We start from the raw sequence: 21894 nt of genomic DNA on the forward strand, positions 1-21894 counted from the left end.
CCGCGAGCCACCTTACGGTGTGTGGCGGAGGGTACTTATTGTACCACTATCTGATCCCCCCTTCCCTGTTCCATTCACTAATTGTGCGTGGAAAGAACGACTGCTTGTAAGTCTCCGTATTTGCTCTAATTTCTCGGATCTTTTCGTTGTGATCATTACGCGAGATATATGTGGGCGGTAGTAATATGTTGCCCATCTCTTCCCGGAATGTGCTCTCTCGTAATTTCGATAATAAACCTCTCCGTATTGCGTAACGCCTTTCTTGAAGTGTCCGCCACTGGAGCTTGTTCAGCATCTCCGTAACGCTCTCGCGCTGACTAAATGTCCCCATGACGAATCGCGCTGCTTTTCGCTGGATCATGTCTATCTCTTCTATTAATCCAACCTGGTAAGGGTCCCATACTGATGAGCAATACTCAAGAATCGGACGAACAAGCGTTTTGTAAGCTACTTCTTTCGTCGATGAGTCACATTTTCTTAGAATTCTTCCTATGAATCTCAACCTGGCGCCTGCTTTTCCCACTATTTGTTTTATGTGATCATTCCACTTCAGATCGCTCCGGATAGTAACTCCTAAGTATTTTACGGTCGTTACCGCTTCCAATGATTTACCACCTATGGCATAATCGTACTGGAATGGATTTCTGCCCCTATGTATGCGCATTATATTACATTTATCTACGTTTAGGGAAAGCTGCCAGCTGTCGCACCATGCATTAATCCTCTGCAGGTCCTCCTGGAGTACGTACGAGTCTTCTGATGTTGCTACTTTCTTGTAGACAACCGTGTCATCTGCAAATAGCCTCACGGAGCTATCGATGTTGTCAACTAAGTCATTTATGTATATTGTAAACAATAAAGGTCCTATCACGCTTCCCTGCGGTACTCCCGAAATTACCTCTACATCTGCAGATTTTGAACCGTTAAGGATGAAATGTTGTGTTCTTTCTTCTAGGAAATCCTGAATCCGATCACAAACCTGGTCCGATATTCCGTAAGCTCGTATTTTTTTCACTAAACGTAAGTGCGGAACCGTATCAAATGCCTTCCTGAAGTCCAGGAATACGGCATCAATCTGCTCGCCAGTGTCTACGGCACTGTGAATTTCTTGGGCAAATAGGGCGAGCTGAGTTTCACATGATCTCTGTTTGCGGAATCCATGTTGGTTATGATGAAGGAGATTTGTATTATCTAAGAACGTCATAATACGAGAACACAAAACATGTTCCATTATTCTACAACAGATTGACGTAAGCGAAATAGGCCTATAATTATTCGCATCTGATTTATGACCCTTCTTGAAAATGGGAACGACCTGCGCTTTCTTCCAGTCGCTAGGTACTTTACGTTCTTCCAGCGATCTACGATAAATTGCTGATAGAAAGGGGGCAAGTTCTTTAGCATAATCACTGTAGAATCTTAAGGGTATCTCGTCTGGTCCGGATGCTTTTCCACTACTAAGTGATAGCAGTTGTTTTTCAATTCCGATATCGTTTATTTCAATATTTTCCATTTTGGCGTCCGTGCGACGGCTAAAGTCAGGGACCGTGTTACGATTTTCCGCAGTGAAACAGTTTCGGAACACTGAATTCAGTATTTCTGCCTTTCTTCGGTCGTCTCACCAAGCCACGCTGCCTCTATAGCAATCCGTAATAGATATTTGGCTGTTTTACGGAAATAGTCTTACATGGTTAATTATATCTTTTTATGCTCATAACATGCTTTTTTCATCTTGAATTTCATTATTCTTTCATAAAAATGGAAGTGAAATTCAAATAATTTGAAAGCCTGCTAAAATGATCCATTTGAGACGCGTGATGTCATTGGATAGCTTGTTTCTCTTCCACCCAAAAATTTCCACTCAAAGGCCAATAGGTTCTAACCACTGCTTTGGTATCAGTTTTATTTCTAGTACGAACTGCTGGCCTGTCATAGCACAAAAATACAATAAAAAACTTAAATTCTCGATTTTAGAAATGACTAACACTGCTGAAAACAATCTTTTGATTTGGTATTGGTTACCATCGAACAAGTGCAACATCATCTTTCATGAAGTTTTATTGTAGTTAATTCTTCAATTAAAATGAACTGTACTTTCCCTCTGACATGCTTAGGCAATCAGCTAATTCATACGTCAACCACTTAATACCATTTCATGCACTTTCTTAGCGTTTTCATTGTGGTTGGACATGGCAAATCTTTCAGTTGGATTCCCTTACAGAGATGTATGGTCTGTATCTAATTCAGTTAACCCTCTCTTATTTGTTAAAAATAAAGCAGCAGGCTGCTTGTAAAACTTGATCAAAAGCATACAAAAACCATTTTATGATGATGTGGTATTCAAGTTTATCCATTTCAGAATGCACAGTGGTAACTTTAAAAGCTATATAAATAAAAGCACATCGAATTAACACACAGCTTACATTACAGTGTGCCAAACACTAACATCATAAACATGGTTTCAATTACATGAACAACACTATTGACATGCTGAGAAATTTCTGCTTGCCCTCAGATTCATCCTCAATAAACAATACCTGGAGATTAGCGAGATGCAAAGCAATGATTGCAGACTGATATGACAGGTAGTGCACTTGTGCAGATGTAGCTGCTTGAGACAACAGAGAAAGGGCTGTTGCTGGTGGCTGCAGCTCAGCAGCCAGTATCAATGCACGAACTTTGAGTGCAGGGCAGCTACGAGGCTCATCAAAGTCTGATGTTAGTAGCGGTTGTTCTAGTACGTGTGACAACCATCTGCTAGCTGTTGGCAGATCTCCTCTTGCAACTAGGAGTTCTGCCCTCCTGCAAGTTTGATTGAAAAACAATTAATTCTATCAAATGGACAATTTCTTTAAGAATGCTATAAAATTAGGAGACAGAATTGCTGGCCATTACTTACCTTCAGCAGAACTGTCTGTACTGCCAATATACATATATAAATGTGCATAACTATCGTAGTTTTCAGAACTAATAGTTTCTTTCTTGGGCAGGGGAGAGGGATAGACTTGGAAGGATTAAAAAGGAAGACATGTCATTCAGACCCCAAGATGAGAGGAGTTCATTGTTATTTATCTCACATACTTAATGAAAACATGTGCTTAAACTCCACTACACAGTAAAGCGAAATGAAGTTAGCTTCAGTCTCCAATATAAGGGTTGGCAAACAAACATAATTAAAAATACATAAAAAAACTAAAACAAAAAGAAAAGCCGCACATGCTCACTGCTAAAATTCTTCAAAGGCAGATCAACACTATCACAATAGAATGTAAGTCCGATAACCACATTATCTAACAAACTTAAGTGTTAACCAGCATTGAAATGAACAGAGTCCAACTAGCAAGTGAGTTGAAGTTAAACTCAGTGTAAATAATTCAAAGTCCGATCCAGCTTAACAAGCCATAAAGTTTCACTCAACTACTCATGAATAAAATCAGAGTCCTCAACACTGCAGACTTTTCTAAGTCCCAAGGAACTATTGTGGAAGATATCTAAGTATTTAGACCAACATCTTGGAAAAACTTTTAAGTTCCAAAAGCAGGCAGCTGCACCAGTACCCAAACTAGAAACACCATTCAGAATAGTGCAAAAGAGGCAAGATGGCCATCATCTTATATAAAACTGGCACCCCTTCTGCACAAATACCAAGTATCTATGTCATGTAACAACTCAAGAACAATTACCAGCCTTGTTTTACAATTCTTTATACAATAGTGCTCTTTTAAATCTGGATGTGACATAAGATGCGCACAACACATCTGAACAAAATGACATATCGTACTCTGCTCTACATAAAATAGCTTGTCCCCAAATTAAACAAATACATATTTTTATTCCAGCAGTCAAATTCAGTTCATGCTCTCTATATCTTTAATAATTATGGTATATATACATATGGCACCTCTCTCTTACAGGAATTGACAATTAGAAATACCAGTCACATAAATCGTATAAACTAAATGTTGTTGCTGATGTTTTTGACATCTGCCCACACGTACTGCCATGCTGATAATGAAACTGTTTTGGTTTGTAACTTGTGCCAATTTGAAGCAACAGTTCACTTAAAATTTCTATCACAGGTTAAAGAATATGTAACTAGCTCAGATGTTTATCAATGAAGACTACTATCTGATCGATTGATCTCTTTCGTGCAAGAAAATTAAAAAAGTTATTAATTAGTTACTGAATTTACATTAAAAGAACCTCCTCAGCACTGTAAGGCTAAGCGCAACTTGAGACACGTTTAGCATGTGAGACATGGCATGACACTGCGGTGTGATGTGCACGTTCTGCACATCCCGTGCTGGTCCTGCATACACAGAGATGTGTACACATTCTTTGCATGCAGCAGTTTGTGATGCACTGTGCTGGCAGAATCGAATCGCACCCACCCTGTAATCTTCCTCAAAACATGATACAGAAACTATCCAGTAAAAATATTTGATATTTCGATTGCTCCTAGCATTGTGCGTCAGTTTCGTGGTGAAGCACTCATCATTTCACTAATGGTCATACTTATTGTGATATACCCCATATTACACCATATGTTGCTCTCTTTGAAATTTAGTTGACAAATTGAATTTTTCTTGAGACTTGGGAGGATGTGTCTATCCACCTCCAATATCGAGAAAGAGGATCGTATGTAGCGCATTCATTCCTGATCACATGCCCGCAAGAATGAAATATTCATAACATCCCCGCAAGAATGAAATATTCATAACATCCCTATCTCCTAAACCACATGAGATGTAGATATGAGATTTTCGCAAATGATAGCACACAAGGAGGAGAACATTTTGCCAGATTGTTAACACAGAATATTCTTATATATGACAATATAACAGAAGTTGTAATTTTTATTTTATTTTTTCCTCTCCAGTGACTGTAACTTTTTAAGAGTCATGGTTAGCCGGTGAAATGAGAATTTCCTAGCATGAAAATAAACATGAAATTTCTTCTCTTACATTACAGCAAACTGACACAATGAGGTTTCCTGCAATCTATTGATCTCTCTCATCATCAACTGCTTGTTTAATGAGACAATCCGTTTCAGAATTTTGTCACAATAGCTGCTGCAAGAAACACAATTGAACCTGGCAACAAGAGAAATGTAGCTGTCACTCATAATTGGTGACGCTTCCTCAAGTGAAAAAAAGGTTAAAAATTCACACAAAAATAAATTACCAATTTTGTTGCAATTTTGCTTGAATCCCCATAACCTATCGTATTTTTAACACTGAATGACTGGAATGGAAACTTACCAAAATACTGAGAATAGTAAACAATTGCTCTATTGAAAGAAAAAGAAAAAAAAAAAAAAAAAGGATAAGAAAGAAAAAACACGCGACGGACAGCATACAGCCAGCAGCCGAGAATCGTGTGCTCGAGGGGAATGCGGAAGCTAGCCAGATGTGCCTCGCGTGGGGAAGAGTTCATGTCATTCGAAAAAACATTGTTGTGAATGTAGGCCTGCCTTTTAAGCAATACAGTTCAGTAAATTATTTACGTCATACCTCCAGACTCTTCCAGGACGCTTCATACTTTCGGAATAATATCGACCGCATTCCACATTTGTGCAGCCTATGTGCAGCCTATTGTGTCATTAATTTATCAATGATGATACTGTGTATGCAACCAGTTAAATGTTTTTTTTCTCTACATTAAACACCAATTAAAACAATGTCATTCAGGTGGGTGGGTTTTGCAACTGTTTTTAGCTTACAGTGAAAAAGTGATTTCTGCATGCATGTAGTATGAGGTCTCATTACATTCAAATCCAAGAAGTCACAGTGAAACTCATATTCTTCAGATTTTGGACGTTTTTTTGAACAAGTGCAAAGGGGATACATCCATGGAAATTCCCACTTTTCAAATTTTTGTCATCAGTACAGGCAGCATCTTAACATGAATGTTTCACTATATAATGTTCAAAATTTCCAGTCTTGCTTCTTGATCACATGATTTTATAATATTACTTCCTATTTCACTACCCTCATGATGAACTGTCTGTTCCTTTTTGCAATTTCAAGACATTGCGGATGCAAAACATATAATGCCAGTGGCTAATGGCTCACCAGTCACTAGATTGTGCACTGTTCTTGACAAAGAAAACAATAACAAAATAAAACTACAAAATTGTACATATATAAATAACTGGAAAATATAAGGAACTAATGAAAAAAGATGGAGTGCTTAAATGGCGAAAAACAAAACACTACTCTGTGACAATAAAAAATCAGTACACAGAAAGGTTATATTTTTTGGATGGCCAATACTACCACTGTCCATAAGTGCCATGACGAAGTGAGTATATAGCAGGATTGCTTTCCCCCTCCCCGCCTCACCTCCCACGAACTACTGTCTAGTTACAAAAATGCATGCTGGGCCGCGCCACACAAACGTTATATACATCTCAATTTGCTCCTAGTGTGACTTCTTTCACACATTATCTCCACAGCATATCTACATAGTCACAGATTAGAGTGTCATTCATCTCTTTGTGACTGTAGCCAGAAGGGTGTGACATCATATACTGGTGGGCACAGATTTGATAGTTCCACATATCCCCAGCCATGCCACTGCATGGCCGCCACCACCACCACCTGCAGTGCCATACTAGCCTTCATGCCACAGCATGTGTAATTCAACTGCTGCACTCAAAAACAATTGCTCCAGCTCAGTTTATAGCACGTTGTGTCACAATGTCAAAGTGTTAATTTAGTGAAACACACAACAGAAGTAACAATGAAAATGTTGGAGAGTGGTTGTGTGGTGGAAAATAACATTGAGTACGCATTGTTCCATTTAATCCTGATAGCAGTTGTAGTGACAGGATGGATGACAATAGTTGTGGTGTATTTTGTACCATAGCTTCACTTGTGCTCATATACTTTTTTTCTTATTTAATAGATTATTCTTGCTTTGAAACATTTACATGGTGTATACGTGGACAAGGGGGAAAAAAAATTCCCGGATCTCCCGGTTAAAAATACACTTTCTCCCGGGCAAAAATACACTATTTCTGTGTTAAGTGACAGTATACGTTCCCCTCGGAGCAGTAAAATTTATCAATCATTTGAATGGTTATGGTTTTATACAGTGGCTTAGAATTTCCCAGCACTTTAGAAAACGAAACTCTGGGAGGAAAACCATGTTTTGGAACGTTCTTTAATGTGCAGCAACATATATGCTGCGTATTTTTGTATTACGAAAGTATAAATTCAAATTGCACCAAAAACCGCATGTTACTTTCCGAAACATTGAAATCGAGATTGCGATGCACTTTCGTAAGCCAGTCATAGCTCATGTCACGTGATCTCGCTAGCCGATGACAGCGGATATTCATAGCATAGGTAACGTGATGTAGTCAAGCCAACAGCATCACAGTAGCGCAAACACACAAACAGGGAAAGTTAATAGTTTAAATTAATATACACCGTGTTTCGACAGGAAAAGCGAAGTTTTCATTTTTATATTTGTCGCAAAGATTAATAAGCTACAAGAGAAACTAAGCTTTCACATATATTGTTGATCTTTCTTGCGCGTTTTACACTTTAAGACATCACATAAATGTGCCAGTAAAATGTTTAATACCAACATAAATCTCTGATCTTCTGGGATCTAAATTCTTCTAAATGGCTTGTCATCAAAGAGTTGATTTTTAAATGAGAGTCAAACGCTCTGTGGTTTAAGTAATTCATCGTACATTCTCGCACATAATTCACCTTCGGAAAAGGAAATTTACTTTGAAAATAACCAGGGTGTATACGGGGACAAGGAAAAAAATTCCCGGATATCCAGTTTAAAAAAAATATGCTTTTTCCCGGGCGAAAACACACTTTTTTTGTGCTAAGTGACAGTAGGTTTTCCGTAGATTTTCCCTCGGAACTGTAAAACTTATCAATCCTTTGAATGGTTAACGTTTTATACCATCGCATAGAACTTCCCGGAAAAAAAAGGGGGAGAAGTTTTGGAAAGACCTTTGATTTGCAGCAACATATACGTTGCATATTTACTTATTACGAAAGTATAAATTCGAATTGCATCAAACACAGCGCGTTAGTTTCCGGAGCGTTGAAACCGAGGTTGCGATGTCCTTTTGTAAGCGAGTCATATCTCAAGCCACGAGATCTCGTCAGCCGATGACAGCAGCTATTCAGAGCATAGGACACGTGTTATAGTCAGCCAATAGCAAGATCACTGGTTACATAGCGCGAACACCCAAGAGGAAAAGTTAAGTTTACATTAATGTACACAATACCGTATATCTACAAGAAAAGCTAAGCTTTCACATATAATGTTAGTCTCTAATATTAACACGCTACAACATAAGCTAAGCTTTCACATGTAATATTGATCTTTTTTTGCGTGTGTTATACTTTAAGACACATCACACAAATGTGCCAGTAAATTTAAAATTATGACATAAATGTCTCGGCTCGAAATTCTTTTAAGTGGCTGGTCCTCAAACTGTTCAGTTTCGAACGCTCTGTGATTTTGATATCCATCCCACTTTTTTACACGTAACATAATTCATCTTGCGTAAAAAGAAATTTACTTTGAAAGTAACGCTTTTCTAACTACCGTTCGCAATACTATTCGAAGACTGTTAGAAATAGGTTCGATTTACCAGTTGCCAGAGAGCGCCAGAAAACAGGCATTATTGTGCGTGTGCAACTGCAGTGGTGTAGGAAGCCCGCATGTTCGTGTGTATAAAGCACTACGAGCTTACATTACACCATAAAAGAAACAGCCACAGAAATCCGTTTTGTTTTCATTTGACGTGGGAGCTGTACACGAAGAGAAGCAGCTAAATCACTTAACGTAAACACGGGTCACGTGGAGGTTAACCCCCTCCCCACTACAACTCAGACAACTCTGTGCGAGCTTGAATCTGGCAGCTAGTGCGCGCGAGAAAAATTTTTCTCGTTTGCATCTGGCTGCTTGCTGCTACTACTACCCATACAGCCAACAGCCAAACTTCAAGTAGCGGGAGAAGGTACAGCTTAATACGCGAGTCAAATGCGCATGCGCAACAGACCACTGGCAATTGGTCAAACGAACCTAATGTGAACAGTTGTGACGTCATGCTCATAGCAAGCAGTTTATTGTTACGAAGAATTACAGTCCGCGCCCAACGGCCTTTGACATATTTTTGCTATTTGCAGAGGCTTGTGCGTGCACGGTTTTTTTTTGTTGTAAATTGCACACTTCCTTTGCCACTAAAGTTTTATTTTTATCCCTCTCGTTTATATTTTATTGCTGCAGTATCATTCTCCAGTAGCAGGATACAATAACATTCTTAGCTAGAAAATCAAAATTACTAAAATTTAACTGAAAGCTAAAACAATGAAAAATTCCCGGGTTTTTCCCGGTTGTCCCGGGTCGTATACACCCTGATAACGCTTTTCAAACCACAATTCGCAATATTTTCCCGAGATCTGTTACAAATAGATTTGTTCCATCAGTTGCCAGAGAGTGCCACAAAAGAGGCATCCCCGCGCTTGCGCAGTTACAATGACGTAGGGAGCCCTTATGTTAGTTTGTGCAGTAGCGGGATAGTGATATCCTTTGTTGGATTATCAGTTCTTACCAGCTAAAATTACAAAACACTAATTGAAAATTAAAACAAAACACAAATTCCCAGGTTTTTCCCTGTTTTCTCCCGGATAATAAAAATTCCCGGGTATTTCCCTAATCTCCCGGTTTTCCCAGGTCGTATACACCCTGATTTATAGTTTGTAGCTAAACGCTCCTCTTAGTTGTCCTTTTCCTCTAAAGTATAATTACAATACTGATGAACTCATTGCAGTTACAGATTCAGCTCCTACTACCCTTACCACAACTGAACTTGCAAGCCAGGTGAAGCAGAGATAAGATATTAAACTAGCATTCAGGTTGGTAGGTCAAATTCTAGCCTGGCCATATAGATTAAGGTTTTCCATGCTTTCCCTAAATCACTTAGGTGAATGACAGAATGGTTCCTTTGAAAAGGATGTGACTCATTTCCTTCCTCTATCTCCATCTCTAACAATCTTGTCATCAAAGGGATGTTAAATCATTCCTTCAGTACTGAAACACCTATTTCCATCAAAGACGGCAGCGACAAAACACTGTAAGTATTTTTTTTTTCATCTGTAGTGTATGTGCAGTTACAAATCATAAGCACATGGCAGGCTGCAACCCAGACAGCACCACACTTCTCTGTTGCTGCTACCTGTCAATCAGAAGGTCTTTTTTTCTTCCTTTTTTCAATCTTAAGTATGAACCTTGATTTGGGACACTGCTGGCTCATTTGCTATGTCTACAGTACTGTACTAAGTGCTTTGCTGAACTGTTTTTACTACATTAAGCCCAGTGTGGAAATGTTAGAATGGAATTACCTTATGCCATGTGGATATGACAGATGGCTACAGGGTGGAAAGTTATTTTTATGAGATGTGGCACATCTCATTCAATGTGGCTTATACTACAGTAGTGAAATCATTAAAAATAGAATCTCACATTGATATTCTTTCAGTCTAATGAAGCACTAGCAAACAAATCTCAGTCCATAACTAAACCATCACTGACCTTAGTCTGCTTTCCCATTTATTTACTGCTTCTAATTGAGAAACAGCCTGCTCAGCTTCCTGCCATTTCCCTGTGTGCATTGCTCGTGTGAAAGTTAAAATTTGTTCTGAAAATATCCATGCGTGAGATATTGGCTCATGCGGAAAATTTTCACGGGCAAAATCGAGTAGTAATGTTGCAACATTATACTCTCCCTGAAAATATTTGAACAGTTATGTAGGTTAATTTTAATACAAGTGGTTTAAGAAAGAATCTTATATTTTTGCACTGAAATTTCAGAAGCAAGGAGATTTAATTACCTGTTCTGTGAGAAAATTTATGACATTGCAGACTGCCAAACATGTGCCTTCACCACTGTAAGACTGAACGCCTTGGGCTGGATGAGACATATTCAGATGTAAAAGAAGCTGGCTTGAAATTAGAGTCATTTCAGTTTTACCATAAAGACACCAAAGTCCAGCTTTCTGTGCATAGCTGTTTGCTATTAAATCAATGATTGAATGTTGATAGTTCAGGACATCACTTTTCATGAGCAGCTGTTAATTATTAGACAAAACATAAAAAGTTTTCCTTTGGAATATATTGAACTTATATTAAAAGAAGATGTTTACAATAGCACAGGCTTATTAACATTGTTAGTAACTAGGTGAATCAATCAAAGAATGGAAACACCACTGAATGGCAGACAGAAACATTAAAATTACACAAACTTCTTTTCAACCTTTTGATACTGCACAGTGATTTTTTTATTTTTATTTTTTAACAATGGGTTTCAGATGGATATGTAAAATAATTATGTCTATTATGGGGGATACAAGAAACAGAATACCAGGAAACATGTACAAGACCGATTTTTGGCTAGATGCAGGAGGACTTTGGAAATTGGCTGAATTACAAGTAGCAAGGATGCACAATGACATCCAGGGGAGGACAAGAAGGGAGAGAGAATTGTGGGATAATGTATACCTTTTATAAATAAGTAAGATGACATCATCAGTTTACAGGGGATAGGAATCTCTGAATAAGGAGGTGAACTTCAGTATCAGAATTTCACAATAACTGTGAAATAATCAAGCCATCAGCTGAATTACTTTTATTATTGTTAGTAATAATGGGCGAGCCAGCCTAGAAATTTTCTGAGGCAACAGACCCACAGAGCTTTAAAAATGCTGAACATTCAATACTTACATGGGGTTGTTGGCAATGGTAAAAAATGGGGGAGAGAGGGGGGGGGGAGAAACAGGGGAGAGAGGGAGGGATGGAGGGAGGGGGGGGGGAGAGAGAGAGAGAGAGAGAGAGAGAGAGAGAGAGAGAGAGAGAGAGCGAGCGAGCGAGCTTGAGTGTCAATTTCAGAACTAACTTCATTAAGCAGCTTATCACTTGGTTTCATGGGGCTGAGTGGGTCCAGTTCCTGAACATCCAATGCGGAAAATTCTGAGGTGATCACAGAGAATCAAACACCAATCACTAGACGTTATAGGTGGGCAATGAGAAAGTAAGAATGTCTTATAACTTTTAATTTGGTTTTTAATGTTACTAATGGTCGATTTGAGTTTTTATGCTTAAGGAGGTTTTCTCGAGTAAATGCTGCAGCAGATGGTGACCCACAAATCAGTTAATGAGATGGAGGAGCAGGCCTGTGAAGACCACCGAGTAAATATACATGAACAGCATAATGACTGTAATGCCACAGTAAATGGAAGTTGATTTTGCTTTACTGTTTGTCAGAAGAAAAGCAAAATTTATAAATGGAAATTGATTTTGCTTCAGTGTTTGTCAAAAGAAAAGCAAAATTTATAAAACCTGAGAACTTTTTTATTAGAATTTTCACTTCATCAAAGCATTTAACCAACAATTTCATGAACAAAAGTAAGTAGTTAAAGGTTCTATTATGTAATGGAGATGGGGAAGGGAAAGGAACACATTTTGCTTGCTGATTATCTTGCATATTGTAGAAACTAACTGGAATCTTTCACACGGCAAAGACGTGAGTGTAGCTTAACAGGGGAGTGAGCAGAATCTGAAGCTCTTGTAACGAAAAAGTGCAAGAAAGTGATTATAAACATGATTCAGGATGATATATGTTGATTCCAAGGGATTCACTTAGAAACCATTTACAGTACATCTGGCTCACTAAGCTCGATGAAGAATTGAATATTGAAAGCAACACAATAAGCTTTACTAATACCTTCAGTAGCAAGAACAAGTATGGTCTGGATCAAACATGAATGCAACAAAACAGACAGAGAGACAAGAAAATTTTATTCTATAGGAATAAAAGATGTAAACTGAAAAACTGTAATGTTTAAACCGTGGCCACTTGAGGAAAAGGGTGAGGCAGTATAGTGAACACCCACTGACCTGTTACTGCCCCACAGATGCTACAGTGAACCTCTTTTACGAAGGTGGGAACTATCTATACTGAGCAAGAAAGAACTGACAAATAACAAATGACAAAAACAGAACCCAAATTATAGCAATTAACAGTGACCAACATGGGACTGCAAGGTTGAAGAGAGCCTGGTGACAAAAATTATTATAGTAGTAGTAACTGGATGGAATACAAACAATGATCAACGGGTCAGATCGCCACCCACATTTAAGATGACATTTTGATGGCAAACAGACACACAATGAAATTTTTGTCTCTTATAAAACTGGTTATGGAGATATGGGCCCTATGTATTCCATCACAGTGTGGAAAACCCTCATGATATAAAAATTGAGATGGCTGCTCAGGCTCTCTTTAGACCAGGAATTTGCCCCAGTATATGCATGTGTGTCATATAGCAGTGAATGACTGAAGTTGTTATATCAAAATTTTGAGTGTATGTCTGTACATGTAAAGTTTCTACTTTGAAGGATGATATCACATCTCATTCGTTTGTCCACCCGCCATTCCCTTCTTTATTTTTAAGGTGAGCAGTAGTTGCAAATATCTTTATGTTAGTTTAGTTAAAACTAATCTACAGAAGCCCACTGATGCGATTCAATAATTTAGCAGTGTGTAATACAATAGATGAAAGGAATAAAACGTTAAAGTTGAGCCACTGTACACCATTTGACACTAAAGACAACCAATACGCATAATATTCTTTGAGTGAGGAATTAAAAATTTCAGGAATTTATGCACATTGTTAATGTGAACTAGTTTCATACCAAACCACATTTACTGGGCAGTTTCTCATTTTCTTCCACATCAGACTGTGTGGGGAGAATGAAATTGTTGGAATACTGGCAAATATATACACCACATTTGGTGTATGCTACATATTGTTGCACGAATCAGTAACTATAATCTATACACTGTACAACAACATATGCAGCTGTTTAACTAGTCTGTCCAGAAGCTAAAGCATTTGAGTTAATGAAAGAACTAATAAAAGAGTCTGACATCATGGAAAAGTGATGGACAAAGATTTCCTCTATCAAATATTGAATTTATGCACCAAAACTTAGCATCTAAAACCAACCTTAACATGAAGGGACAAAAAGAAGGGAGACATAAGGGAGGAAGCAAGAATATACATTCAAGGTCAACAAAATTAATGCCTGCAGAATCTCATACTTACTTCAAAAACCAAAGAGGGTTTCCCAGCAGTGACTGCTGCATATTGGGCAAATGACTGGATGCCAAGTGATGTTAGGTAACTTAGAGACAAGTCACTACTTTTTGCTATAGATCGTGCTATTAAAATATCCTGTCAAAATAAAGACAAAGCAATCATTGCAATCATGCCAGTGTAACAGAAAGTTACTAAAACAAAAACATTTTGCAACTCACAAACCTTATTTTCATCACTCAAATTGTAGAGCCATGCAAGAGCATGTTGCAGACAAATATTATCATTAGCCTCCTGGGCTAACATAATTGCTTCCTTTAGTGCTGACAGTGCCTCTTTCCTACAAAATGGCTGAAATTATTACATGGCATTTACACAAGATTTGTAAGTAAAAATAGAAAGTGAAAAAGTTTCTGCTTTCCTGTTAGTAATTCCAAATTATAATGTACACACACCTATAGCCAAAGTGTGCGTAGAGTATGGTTAAATTCAGAGCAGCAAATCTGAATCCTCTGTTTTTCTCATCTTGATTATTTGTTTTGCTATCATTTGTATTGGTATTTCTGTCAAAGCAATGAAACAAACTATCAACAGCTCCACAAAATTCATTCACTCGGGCACAGTTCAGGTAACTCAAATAATGCTGCAAATCATTAAAGAAAGATCAGTTTGGCAATTCTAATAATTTGAAAATTAAAAAAAAAAGATGAAAAAAATAACATCATTAACCAACATTTACCAAATCTACAATAAAATATTAAACATAAACAAATAAACAGCTATGTATGTATTGCTCTCATTCATCCATTTGGCTTTACAAACACAGCAAGGTTGATAAATCATAATGATCTAGGTTACATAGGTCCTGCCTGCTACTGTAATATACTCAAGTAGAACAATAAGGTCTCTACACTAAATCCATTGTTATTATGAACATTGCTACTGGTATTTGATTTCTTAACTGAGGGCCATGTCCCATACAGTGCAATGCCACTTTGTGCTGTTTTTGTGTTGTAATTTTTGTTAAATAAATGCTGTTTCTTCAACATAAAAAATTGTGCATCTGTAAAACTGGCCTGCTCAGACTGCTAACCAGAATTACGTTGGATATGTTTGGAGTTTATTAGAAATCTTGTGTACATGTTAATTAAATGCCTATCTTATTTCTAAAACAGTTTGGAAATTTTTACCCACATTTATACTGTGATTATCTCTCCAAACTATGTTCTTGACTGCACATAAGCAGTGTTTAACCAACGCTAAACTATTATCCACAATAGTCACAGGAACTATGTGCCCTTTTGGGGGTGGGGAGTGGGCGACGCACTTCTGGGTTGGGGACACTTCTGGGTTAGGGGTGCTCAATGATGAGGTCTTTCCCTCTCCTTCCCTCTTTCCTGATGAAGCAACCGTGGATTGTGATATTTGTGTGTGTGTGTGTGTGTGTGTGTGTGTGTGTGTGTGTGTGTGTGTGATTGTTATTGTGTCTATCTACCAGCGTTTTCCCGTTCAGTAAGTCACAGCATGTTTTTTAAAACATGGATGAAATAGCCATCTTGATAACACATTAAAAACATCATACTAAAATTTTAGGGAACAAGCTGGACAATTGTTGTTGAGAGCCCCAAACCCACAAATATCCGCTCAGGCTGGGGCGTATGCGAAGGCAAGTGAGAAGGACCTCACCCCACTTGTGTGACTGAAAGGAGGTACACCATGGCCACGGTGAACTTTACTAGATGCAGCTTATTGTCTTTTAATACCAGCCACCCATCTTCCCATCGACATATGACTCTGTGCTTCAACAGCGAGGTGAAATCATGTAGGGGGACTGCCCACTGAAGTATCTGAGGATTAGGACTCCTTGGCTGATACATCTGCCCTTTCATTCCCCTTAATTCCCGCATGTCTTGGCACCCAATAGAAAGATACCTTTGTCCCCAGCCTTTGTAGGTGGAGGAGTGTGTTCTAGATATTCTGGACTACTTTATCTGCTTGCTACAAGCATTGTAGAGAGTAAAGGGCACAAAGGGGGTCAGAACAGGCACAGAATTTAGCAGTCTAAACACGTCTCATCTGCTCCAGTGTGCGCAAGATCGTGTATAATTCTGTGCCAAAAGCAGTAAGGTCTTGAGGCAGCTGGACTTTGCCAAAATTATGGAAAGACACCAGAGTAACCAATGGAGTCTCCATTCAGACTCAAGCTTATATCCAGCTACAGAGTTGTGATGCTCAGATAAATTGTCATAAAATAATGCATGTAAAACATACGCAGGAGAGCAGCCTCACCTGTACTGCACTAAATCTAAAATTAATTTGGGCCTTTGAAGTAACCAGGGTGACAGGCAGTTAAAACCCTGGATTTGAGGCTGTACTCACTCCACACAAAGTGATGCTAGCACACACTGCACGCAGATCGCAAATGGCTTTGTCGCTCATGGCAATTTGAGATAAGGCATTCCAGGGATAGATGAGCAACAGTGTGGTATGCTGGTATATTTGGAGCGGAGAGGAATTTACATGCCTGACACACCACAATATATAAACTGTATTACAGTAACTGGAGATCCAGGTTAAAAATTTAAATACTGTTGCAACTGGGTTCCAATCTGGTTTAAGTGACAGAAATGGTTCAACAAGTCACGCCTGTTAGCTAACAGCTTGAATTAGTGATTAATTATAGCCCCCTAAATTTACTAAAATGCAGTAAAATAGCCCAATATATTTACAAATGGCACGGTTATACAGCGAATGTAATAGTGTTTGTTTAATAACAAGAATGAATCAGTTTTCACAATACTCAAGAGTCTGAAACAGGGGTGCACTAACAAATCTTAATTTTACATTTTTTTTTTTTAATTCTGCTGACAACCAATAGCAATTTACCGCTTCTGCATAGTCCGGATTAGTCTGCAGTAGCTTTCTAATCTGTTCCTGCAGGCGAGATGGGGAAAGTGCTGCTGTCTCATTATTCTGCATAAGCGATGCCTGCTGTGCAATGAAGAGCTCAGCTTGTCTGCGTGACCAGTAAACACTGTTCATGGACCTGAGTTAAACAGAGTGATGAAGATTAAATTTTTGTGTGGCTAGACGTAAAAATATACATAATTTACCTTAAGGACTAAAAACTGAAAGCTATATCATACATAGTACACATGGTGCATTCCACTGACAATGACGTTCCCTCTCTTCCTTTTCTATTTGCTTCAAGTGCCTCTACTTTATAAATGAATATAAAACTAGTTTTACAGTATTACATAATTTCCAAACTAAGGAATCTCTCACCATTGAATGAAACAATAGACATAGAACAGATGGATCAGTAATGTCTTTTGGAATGTACAAGTGATTTAGATGAAGTTGTGGGAAATTGACCTTCCAAGGGGGTGTTCATGAGAATGATCATTTGAGAGCATGCAGGCAGGTCACATGTAGTTCGGAAATAATGGATTGTTGATGGGCTAACATGAGTATGCCAGATGAAAGGAATTTTTGTCAGAGTTCTGTCCTTTTAAATGGGAAAAGCATATGGTGGTTCAGATGGTCTTTGAAGCAAAATACATGGGCAGTATGGTTAGGAACTAGTTGGAAACATTAAACCCATACAAGGAATATTACCGCATCAAAAAATTGTCGACACTTGCAATCTTAATCATCCTGCTTGCATAATCACAGGTAACACCAAATTTTATTATGTTTTGTAATTTAATATGCTATGAACTTAATACATTTTGCATTTTAATATGCTATACGTTTAATATGCTATACGTTTAATATGCTATACGTTTAATATGCTATACGTTTAATATGCTATACGTTTAATATATTTTACTAGTATTTTCATAAGAACTGCTTCTGTTGTTTTGTTTTATCATATACTTGAGGATGCGGTGTAATCACTGTTGTTTGATTTTCAGTAACAATTTTTGTCAATTCTTCCAACAAAAAATGTTCTGATGTTAATTAGCTACACTGAGCAAACTGTAATACTGTTGAGACTGTGGTATTAAATCAATCAAGAGACAAAATTAACAAAACTTTAATGTAGATTATATTTCACATTGCAGCAGTAACAATATTAGTTGACCCCCCACCCTTTGACATGGTCACCAAAACTGTATTTAAAAATACTGAAAAAGAAACACAGCTTTATTCCTACCTTTGTGAAGAGAGTACTTATGACGAGTGTCCAAAGAATGCCCCAGGAAGTGTTGGCGAGACACTGTAGTGTATTAAGTTCTGTTTAAAACTTCTGTTTACAATGGAGTACATGAAGCAGTCATCAGATAAAATGACTAAGATAAGATAATAGCACTGACTACTAGTCCTAGAAAGCGATATGTTTTTATTACTTAAGCAACTCATTACTTAAATAAAGGTCCAGTAGTGGATACAATGTTCAGCAAATGCAGAAGTGCATCACACATGTTGTGAAAGTAGTGAAATGGAGGCCATAGGCGAGGGCTCAAGATTGCGCCTCCCTCATTGGATCCTGTCAATAGTTTTCCATAACTCAAGTTTGAAGATCTATTACAGATGCGAAAGTTTTCAACATTTAGGGAAGGTGAGACTGTAAAGAGCCCATGGAATCTATAAGTCAGTTAATCATTTAAAGAATGGTTATACTCAAATGAAGCCTTGAGAAACTCAATTTTCCTGTGTGTGGGGAAGGCTGTGAAAAGTGCAAATTGGAACACAGAATGACTGTTGAGACAAAAAATTCCAGATAAAAATCAGGAGGGCACCTCAAACTCCACAATGAACAATATGAAGCTGTCATGTGATGTCTGTGTCCTACACTTTCACATGGGGGGGGGGGGGGGGGGGGGGTGAAACCCATATCAGGATTCACAGTGTAATTTAGTTTTGAGACAACACATCACTCATTAGTTCACAAATCATATGAACCACTTGCATAAAATATTTGTAAAGCATATGAGTAGATAGTTGACCAACACCTGAAGATCTCTCTTCGTTCCAAAATTAGGCTAATTATGCCTCTAGCCCACCAAGTAGGGTACTCTTTGTTATGCCACATGTGATTAAAAAGTGCAAGAATATGACCTCTGTATTTTATTAAGGATAAACAATACAGCATCCAGACATGTACAGGATCATGACCTGGCCATGTATGGAATTGCACCAATGAAGGTGGAGTCCCCATTCATTGAATTAGTCACAGTATGGTTCGGGTAGCTGAGAATTGAATAAGTCCTCTCCATTGGCCTTTACAAAGTTGGAAGGCAGGAGTGTAACTTTCAGAGATTCACGTTAAGTGTTTTGCTACATGCACAGCAAGAGGGTTACAATCAGACTGATGGCGTCTTGATAGATATTCCAGCATTCTACAGGTAGCCATCAATACTGTGTAATTTGCCCAATATACAACAGGAAGAGATACTTGTCACCACAATAGTTACAAATATTTTGCAACACTCCTTCCTCTGCATTTTAAGTAGACAGCAGGCCTGGGTTCAAAGTTTGTTGAAGACGATATGAGGATCAATATATGGCTCATGGCTCTCAGATCTGACACTGGATCACATTGTGTACACCCCCCCCCCCCCCCAAATATTTCTTTAAGGCAACTGATCGACAATGTAAGGTGGTGGATTTGGTTACTGCTAGCAAGTAGCAACTTACTCGCCAGCAGTCACCATTTCATGTTGTCTAGCACTTGCCTCGAAGAAACATGGTGGGATTTACACAAAATGATGCAGTGGCAAAACTGAGAGCCATACACTGAACAGATATGACAGGAAACCCCGAAGAGTCAATAAGTGCAGTCCTTGTTTTTGTTTTAGGGTCCAAAAAACAACTAGGGTCATACAAACCCATGTCAGAACTATAGAACCCAAAGACAAAGAGAGGGATTAAAAATGACTACTCATTAATCCCTTCGACGGAAGAGAAGACAATCTAAAAATAGGGATGTGGAAATAAGGTAACACCACCTGCTGACAGACGGCAACACAGGGATCATCGGAGGGAACGTAAGAATTAGCGGACTGAGGTAGAGGACTATAACCTTGGTAACAGTGTGAGTGATCTCGTTTCCTGACAGACCGACGTGACCAGGAACCCACATAAACATCACTGTGGCTCCATCAAGAGTGAGCAAGTGACAGTTTTCCCGGACCCATTGAACTAAGGTTTGGTGTACAGTACACAGAGGCTTCGAAAGGCACAGAGTCGGATCACAAGATGCAATTGAAAAGCCTGTGTCGCCAGATGTACTACCTGGCCTGATACAGGGCGAAGAACTCTGCTGTAAAGACTACAGAGGCCGATAACGAAAAATGTCGGTGGCAATGACGAAGGCACAACTGAGACCATGGTCAGTCAGAAGCCATGAGTGAGCACTAAGGTACTACCGCAAAGTTCTGTGCGAAGGTGGTGAAACTTACAGTGATAGAGCGAGGCTAGAGTAGTTTCCTTGGAAGCGAATAAAGGTCAAGGTGAACATGGGCAGCCGCACAAAGCCAAGGTGGTGAAGGATTCTCACCCACCGGGAAAGTAGTTGGTAGCGTGAAGTTAAGCTGTTGGAGCAAGAGCCGAAAGTGAACTCCAGGAGATAACAGAGAAGAGGGACGCACACAATACTGGCGATCAATGGAGTTATCGAAGGAGGAGGCATAGGATAGGTGGCCACACATGGCAGACAAACAGCATGCATATCTGCTAAGTAGAAAGTCATGGCGATATGACAGTGGTAGTTCGGCAGCTTCTGCATACAGACTCTCAACCGGGCTAGTGTAAAAGGCGCCAGTGGCCAAATGGATGCCACAATGATGGATAGTATTGAGACAGTGTAAGGAGGATAGATGTTCAGATGCATAAACGAAACACCCAAAGTTTAGTTTCGAATGGACACGGGACCGGTACAAATGGAGGAGGGTGGTGTGATCTGCTCCCCAGGAAGTACCACTGGGGACAAGTAGGACATTGAGGGACCATGTACAGTGGGTGGCTAGGTAAGACTTGGGAGGACCAAGAAAGTTTCCTACCGAGTATGGGCCCCAGTAATTTCGTAGTTTCAACAAATGGAAGAGCAACAGGCCCAAGATGTAAAAACGCTGGAAAAAACCAATTGCACTGCCAAAAATTTGTACAAATGTTTTTGTCAGTGGAAAAACGAAAGCCATTGTCGATGCTCTATGAGTAAAGACAATCGAGACATCGCTGAAGACGCCGCTAAATGAGACAAGTCTGTGGAGAACTGCAATAGGAGGCAAAATCATCAACGAAAAAAGAGCCAGAGATGCCCGGCTGGAGACAGGCCATTATAGGGTTAATGGCAATAGCAACGAGGACGACACTCAGGATGGAACCCTGATGCACACTCTTTTCCTGGAAAAAAGTGTCTGACAAGGCAGAACCAACACATATCTTGAAAACTCGATCCCTTAAAAATTCCTGAAGGAACAGGGCATGCCGCCATGGAAGCCCCACTTGTAGAGAGTATGGATGATACCAGTCCTCTAGCAGGTGTCATAGGTTTTCTCCAAATTGAAAAACACGGCCACAGTCTGGGATTTCCACATAAAACCATCCATGACATGGTTGGACAGTGACGAGATGGTCAAGGGCATGGTCGAAATGCACACTGCAGAGTGGTTAGAAATTAAGAGACTCAAGCCACCATACCAGCCAGGTATGAATCATACATTCCATCACCTTGCAAACACAGCTGGTGAGAGAAATGGGGCGGTAGCTAGAAGGAAGGTGTTTGTCCTTACCGGGCTTAGGTACGGGTATG

At 39.0% G+C, this 21894-nt stretch overlaps 1 protein-coding gene across 1 annotated transcript in view; it reads right to left on the bottom strand.

Moving 5' to 3' along the window:
* LOC126481219 (anaphase-promoting complex subunit 5) overlaps positions 1–21894 on the bottom strand; it is a 143323-nt gene that overhangs the window by 32167 nt on the left and 89262 nt on the right. Inside the window, exons 5-11 of the mRNA XM_050104823.1 lie at positions 17022–17181; positions 14591–14778; positions 14361–14475; positions 14145–14273; positions 10872–11108; positions 10573–10766; positions 2538–2802 (exon numbers count right to left, since the gene is read on the bottom strand). Coding sequence (XP_049960780.1) covers positions 2538–2802; positions 10573–10766; positions 10872–11108; positions 14145–14273; positions 14361–14475; positions 14591–14778; positions 17022–17181 — 1288 coding nt within the window. The remainder of the gene's footprint in view (positions 1–2537; positions 2803–10572; positions 10767–10871; positions 11109–14144; positions 14274–14360; positions 14476–14590; positions 14779–17021; positions 17182–21894) is intronic.

This window comes from Schistocerca serialis, chromosome 5 (assembly GCF_023864345.2).
Source record: "Schistocerca serialis cubense isolate TAMUIC-IGC-003099 chromosome 5, iqSchSeri2.2, whole genome shotgun sequence".
Taxonomy (NCBI): Eukaryota; Metazoa; Arthropoda; class Insecta; order Orthoptera; family Acrididae; genus Schistocerca; species Schistocerca serialis.